General features: G+C 57.7%; 1 protein-coding gene across 1 annotated transcript; it reads left to right on the top strand.

Annotated features, from left to right (window-relative positions):
- Window positions 1-2,811: 2,811 nt before the first annotated feature.
- Window positions 2,812-6,001, top strand: EMD (emerin). The gene is made up of 6 exons (XM_004598864.4): window positions 2,812-3,023; window positions 3,191-3,298; window positions 3,475-3,552; window positions 3,722-3,855; window positions 5,179-5,225; window positions 5,306-6,001. Exons 1-6 carry the CDS (start codon window positions 2,942-2,944, stop codon window positions 5,625-5,627), a joined length of 771 nt encoding a protein of 256 aa, XP_004598921.2. The 5' UTR covers window positions 2,812-2,941; the 3' UTR covers window positions 5,628-6,001.
- Window positions 6,002-6,156: the final 155 nt, after the last annotated feature.

Raw genomic sequence — 6,156 nt, 5'->3', positions numbered from 1 at the left:
ATCCTCTGGGCAGAGCAACAACCTGGCATTCCCAGACTGTCTTTTTCCTGGTAGCTTCCCATTTAGTTCAAATGTCACTTCCTAGGGGTGGGCCCACAGAAAATGGTATTACTTCAAGACTTTTACTGCTACCCCCGAAGAGGGCCTGTTAGCACACACTCACACACACACATGTGGAGCTGGAAGAAAAGGTTCGCAGATGAGCAGTGAGAAAGTACTCGGATACTTTCTGTTCGACTTCACCGAAAAGAGGAGGGGTGTCGTGTGTGTGTGAAAGAGAGAGGGAGAGAGACAGATCTAGTGGCTGGCACTCTGATGGGAGCACCTCTGTCCCACATTGGAGTGCTTAGATTTAACGCCCACCTTCAGCTTTGACTCCACTCTCCTGCTGGAGCAGACTCTGGGAGGTGGGGGTGCTGGCCGCTCAAGTGGTTTGGTCCTGCCACTCATGGGAAACTAAATTGATATGGAATTCACAACCCAAGCTGGCTTTCCAGGAGGAAAATCTACTTGCCCATAGGCCTCGCAATCTGAGCCTGGGGCCCAAGGGTGAAGGGAGCATGAAGGGTAGAGTGGCGGCTTGGCTGGGTCTCAGGATTTGCACTGCCTTTGAGCCCTGTGTGCAGCACAGTGAACCCCCCACCACACACACACTGCAAACACAGAAGGTTCTGTCGCACTTCTTCCAGGTGCTGCTTTCTACAGCACGTCATTCCACCTCCCGGGAAATAGCAAAGTAAATGCCAGCTATTTTCTCCTATGTTGAGGAAGTGTTCCCTTGCTGGCATTGTGTTTTCCTTATAGCTTACATTTCTCTCAGCTATTTCCAACTCCTTCTACCCTGGCTACTGATGTCTCTCTGGAGACCCTCAGATGTCCCGACATGTGCACACCCAACCAGGGACTTGGAGGCTGGGCCATGGCTTTCCAGGCCGTGAGCTCAAGAAGCAGGTACACAGCGGCAGAATGTTCCATAAACGAGCCGCTGTGCGCAACAGAGGCACACGCATGCCACGATGGGCTGCACTTTGCCTTTAGGTAACTGTGTAGGGTGTCGGGGGAGGGGAGCAGGGGACCTTCACAGCTCAGCTTCTTGCCGCACTTCAGAGTGGGCTAACAGGGAAGCCTGAGAGTGCTGAGGCAGGATCCCAGGGAGGGGGTGTTACTTCAGGAGAAGGCAAACCTAGAATTCCTTGACCTCAAAAGGAAAGAGCTGGGATCCCAATGGGGAGGGGTGGTGACAGGCCCGGGCGGGCGGGGAGGGGGCGGACGGACTGCGCTGTACACAGGCCTCTGGGAGAGGGGCCAGCACTGTACAAGAAGGCTTGGAAAGGTGCTGGAGCATCTGACTTGGCGAAAAAAAAAAAAAAAAAAAAAAAAAAAAAAAAAAGGCCAGCAGGCAGCTGGGTAGAAATAGCCCCAAGTGTCCTGTATGCTCGTCTTCCTGCCAGGTACGGCATCTTTTGGGTCACGGACAACTGCTCCCTATTGCTAGGGACACAGCAGGCTGCGATCATCTGGAATCTGCCGCACTGCTGCACGAAAACTTACTCCTTCCAAGCTTTGTCAATATGAGGGATCCCATGACTCTGCCATTCCCCTCCACTCTGCAAGCTTCCTGAGAGAACTGGCCTCTGAGCATCACCACTTGGGCCCATCTGCAAGAACCTGATTGGAGCTCTTCTGGTGGCTCCCTGGCACCAGCTAAGTTGGACTGCCCAACACTCCTAGTTAGACCCACACTCCAACAGCTGTCTGTTTATAGTACTACTGTCACTTCGTTAACACTGCGCCAGACAGCCCTCTTCCGCTTAAGACCACTTAAGACACTTGCCAGGATCCCGAATAAGACCTGGCAGCCTTTCATGGTTAGCACGCTTCTCTGCCCCGTGCCTGGCCACCTCCTGCTCATGCTGGGTTCAGGGACATAATGACTTGAGCTGCGCCTTCTCTCCTTTCGTCCCCTCCCCAACCCCGCCCCTGCCGCCCTGGGTGCACAGAAGAGTGGGCTAGGCAGGCACACACCATCCCAGCACCGCACCCATGCTCTGCCTGTGCCCCTTGGCACGCCCGGACACCTTCGAAGGCTGCTGGCTCCTGCAGTGCCTGCGGCCTCCTGGCCCAGTCAGTGGCCCATTTCCTCCCGGCTGGAGCGCGGCAGGAGGAAAGGAAGCAGGGAGGGGATGGGAACTGATGGGTGCAGGTGCGAACTGAGGAGGCCGGCCCGGACACGGGCTGCGCCAGGTGCAGCCGCTTCTCTGGCGTCGTGCAGGCAAAATCGTTCCTTTGCAGCCGTGGCTGGCCCAAGAGCGGTGCTCTTTCCGGACTGGCTCTGAAGGAGTGGGCTCCTTCTCGCTGCTGCTGCCGGGCAACCCTTGGGCCTGGAGCCCGAGGGCGGACAAGGACGGAAGGCGCAGGGACAGGGCGAGATCCCACGGACTGAGAAACCCGCCCAGCCCGCTCTGCCGCTCTTATGTGGGGCCGGTTTCTGCCGGTTTGGCTCGCACAGGCTTTCGCCCCTGCGAACAGTCAAGTTCAGCCGCGCCAGCGCGTGACGTCTGGGTGCTCCCACCCCGCCCATTTTCCCCGAGCGCGCAGCCCCGCCCACTCTCCTGAAACTAGTTTGAGCCGCTTTGGCTCCCACACGGGCCCCGCCCTCGTTTCGCCACAGACCAATCTTGCACGTTTGGGAAACAGGAGCTCGGCAGCCCCGCCCTGCCCGCTCCCAGGGCCAGACCGGTCTGTGCCGGCTTCTCCTCCTGGCTTAGCTCCGCCCCGCGCAGCGCGCGCCGCCAGAGGAGCCCGCAGCCGTGACGCGGCGTGACGCGCACGTGACGCTAGCGCGGCCGCTCCCGAGCTTCAGAGGCTGTGCTGTCGTTCGGCCTGTGTCGCCAGGCCCGGGCTGCTCCCAGCCCTTCGCCACCTGCCGGCCGGGCTCGCAATGGACGACTACGCGGTTCTGTCGGACACCGAGCTGGCCGCCGTGCTGCGCCAGTACAACATCCCGCACGGGCCAGTCGTGGGTAAGCCGCAGCGGGCGGATCGCTTCCTGGGACTCGCTGGCCCGTACCCCAGGCCCGCGGTCCCCCGAGACCTCGCTGCCTGCGTTTCCCACCCAGCTGCCCTCCCTGCGCTCTGCTTTGGGTCGCGGCCCGTGCTCCTGACAGGCCCGCGCTCGCTGTCTGCTCAGGCTCTACTCGCAAGCTCTACGAAAAGAAAATTTTCGAGTACGAAACGCAGAGGCGGAGGCTCTCCCCACCCAACTCGTCTGCTTCCTCGTTCTCCTATCGGTTCTCGGGTGAGCCGCCCCCAGGACCCAGCTGGCTACCTGCGGTGCCAGGGAGGGTGGCATTTTGAGGGCGTGGTGGCGGGGGCCGAACGGAGGTGTGCTACTGGAAAGAGGCACACTGGAAAGAAAGGAGGGAAGCCTGGGGAAGCCTGGGGAAACGGTCTCTCCCCAACCTCTCATTTCAGATTTAGATTCGGCCTCCGTGGACTCGGATAAGTATGATCTACCCAAAAAGGAGGACGCCTTACTCTACCAGAGCAAGGGTAAGGACGCAGTCGGGTGGCACTCCCAACACCTCCACCCAGACCCGAGCCCTCAGCTCCTCTCCGCCATCAAGCAGCAGAAAGGGTGCGGGGATGGCGCTTAGATTGGGGCCTAGAGCCGCTAGGGAGCTTGGACCTGCCCTCTGCGACCGGTGCCCCCTTTGTGCAGGTTACGATGACGACTACTACGAGGAGAGTTACTTGAGCAGCACCACTTACCGAGACCCCGAGGCCGCGGGCACCTCCAAAGGCGTCTGGCCAGCCGGCTCGCAGCTCTCAGATGCCGCCGCCTCCCATCACCAGGTGAGCTGCTGGGGGCAGCCTTTTCACGTCCAGCTTAAACAGCTCAGAGCTGGCTTCGGGGCACACATGGCCGCTCCTTAACTCTCCACAGAAAGTTAGGCTCAGCAGATAGCCTTGTGGTCATGACCTCCTCTGGGGGCTGCCAGGCCTGTCAGGCTAGAGCACACAGCATGTGCCTCACACTCTGCGCTGGATCGCAAGGTAAAACTCTGACAATCCCGACACAAAAAGGAACAGGCTGCGGTCACTGTTGTGGCACAGTGCATTAAGCCACCACCTGCCAAGCCAGCATCCTATCTGGGCACTGACTTGAGTCCCTGCTAATGCACCTGGGAAAGCAGCAGAGGATGGCCCAGGTACTTGGGCCCCTGCACCCGCATAGGAGTCCTAGATGGCATTCCTGAGCCTTGGTGGTTATGACCATTAGACAGGGAAGCAGAGATGGAAGATCTTGGTCTCTCCCTCCATCTCTCTGTAACTCTTGTCAAATAAATAAGTAAAATCTTAAAAACTGAAAAGGCTGGGAATCCAATACTACTGTAACTGCTCTAGAGCTGTGGACTTTTTTTTTTTAAGATTTTTTTTGTTTTTGTTTCTGTTTTGCTTTTAAGATTTTTTTAGGGTTTATGGGAAAGGCATGCTTATAGAGAGAAGGAGAGACAAAGCGAAACAGCTTCCATTCACTGGCTCACTCCCCAAGCGGCCACAATGGCCAAAACTGAGCTGATCCAAAGCCAGGAACCTCTTCTGGGTCTCCCACACAGGTGCAGGGTCCCAAGGCTTTGGGCCGTCCTTCTCTGCTTTCCCAGGCCACAGGCAGGGAGCTGGATGGGAAGTGGAGCTGCTGGGATACAGGCTGGTGCTTGCAATGGGAGGAATTAGCCTTTGCGCCATTGTGCCATGCCCAGGACTTTAATTTTCCTTAAGATGTTTATTTTCATCTACTTGAAGGGCAGAACAGTAGAGTGAAATCTTGCCACCCTGGTTCACTCCATAAATGTCTGGACTAGTCAGGCAGGGTCAAGCCAAAGCGGGAGTCCAGAATTGTGTCTGGGTCTCCCTCGGGGCTAGTGGAGGCCACTCTCTGCGTCTTTCCAAAGTGTGCATTACCAGTAAGCCGGATCCGAATTGGAAGCAGCCGTGCTATATAGCATGCGGGCATCCTGAGTGGTGGCCAAGCCTACCATGCCACAATGGCCAACCTGTCTCTGACCTTTAATTAGTGGTTACAGTGAGATGGCCAGGAACTTTTGGACTCACGGATACATGCCTAGCTGCGCTGGTCCTTCCGGCTGCTCCCTTCACCACGCCTCTGTCCTGCAGGTGCGCAGTGATGGTCTTTTCTCTTCCGAAGAGGAGGGCAAGGAGAGGTGAGTACTGCTGAGGCCCTGGGACCAATGACTGTGGGCCCAGGCTCTCCTAGCCCATTGCTTCCCTTCCTTTGCGTCAGGGAACGCCCCACGTACGGCCGTGCCAGTGCCCACCAGAGCAGCGCACGCTACCGCCCTGTTCCCAGCGTCACCAGGAGCTCCGTGGGCCTGCCCTATTACCCTGCATCCTCCTCTCCCGCGGCCTCTTCATCTCCTCCATCCTGGCTCACCCGCCGTGCCATCCGGCCGGAAAAGCAAGCCCCCATGGCTGCTCTGGGTCAGGACCGGCAGGTCCCCCTTTGGGGCCAGCTGCTGCTTTTCCTGGTCTTTGCTGCCTTCCTGCTCTTTGTCTACTATTCCATGCAGGCAGAGGAAGGCAACCCCTTCTGGATGGATCCCTGAGGGTCTTGCTTTGAGACCCAGCTCTTCTCTGTCTGCCTTAGTGCAGTGTGTGTTCTGGGGGGTGGGGGGACTTTTCTCTGTGTTCTGCTTTGGGGACTGGGCCTAGCCCAGGGCAGCACTTGCTCCTCCTGCCTCATGCTACCAGGGAGGTAGCTGACTTGGACCCTTCCTGCTAGGGTCTGCCTGGGGGTGCCTGCCTTGGGAGCCCCCTGGCCCTGCTTGCCTCTGACCCGTAGAGCCTGGGAGGGAAGACTTCACTCCTTGACTTGTCACGTTTTCATGCATGCCTCCTGTTCATTACCCCCCGGTTGGGGGCTAGCCAAGGACTGCCCTTTGTTTTCGTGGACACAATAAAAAAGATCATTTATTTTTAATGTGTTGGCTCTTCCTGCTGGGGAGGATCTGGCTCCCACAACTTGGGGTCTCTGGATGTTAGGTTTTAAGAACTGTCACCCGGCTTTCTTGGTTCTGCGGATTGGTTTTGGTCTCCAGATATCACATACTACCAGGGACAGATTTCTGTGTTGTC

This window comes from Ochotona princeps, chromosome X (genome assembly GCF_030435755.1).
Source record: "Ochotona princeps isolate mOchPri1 chromosome X, mOchPri1.hap1, whole genome shotgun sequence".
Classification (NCBI taxonomy): Eukaryota; Metazoa; Chordata; class Mammalia; order Lagomorpha; family Ochotonidae; genus Ochotona; species Ochotona princeps.
The sequence above is the reverse complement of the archived record's forward strand: the minus strand, read 5'-3'. Positions and strand labels throughout refer to the sequence as shown.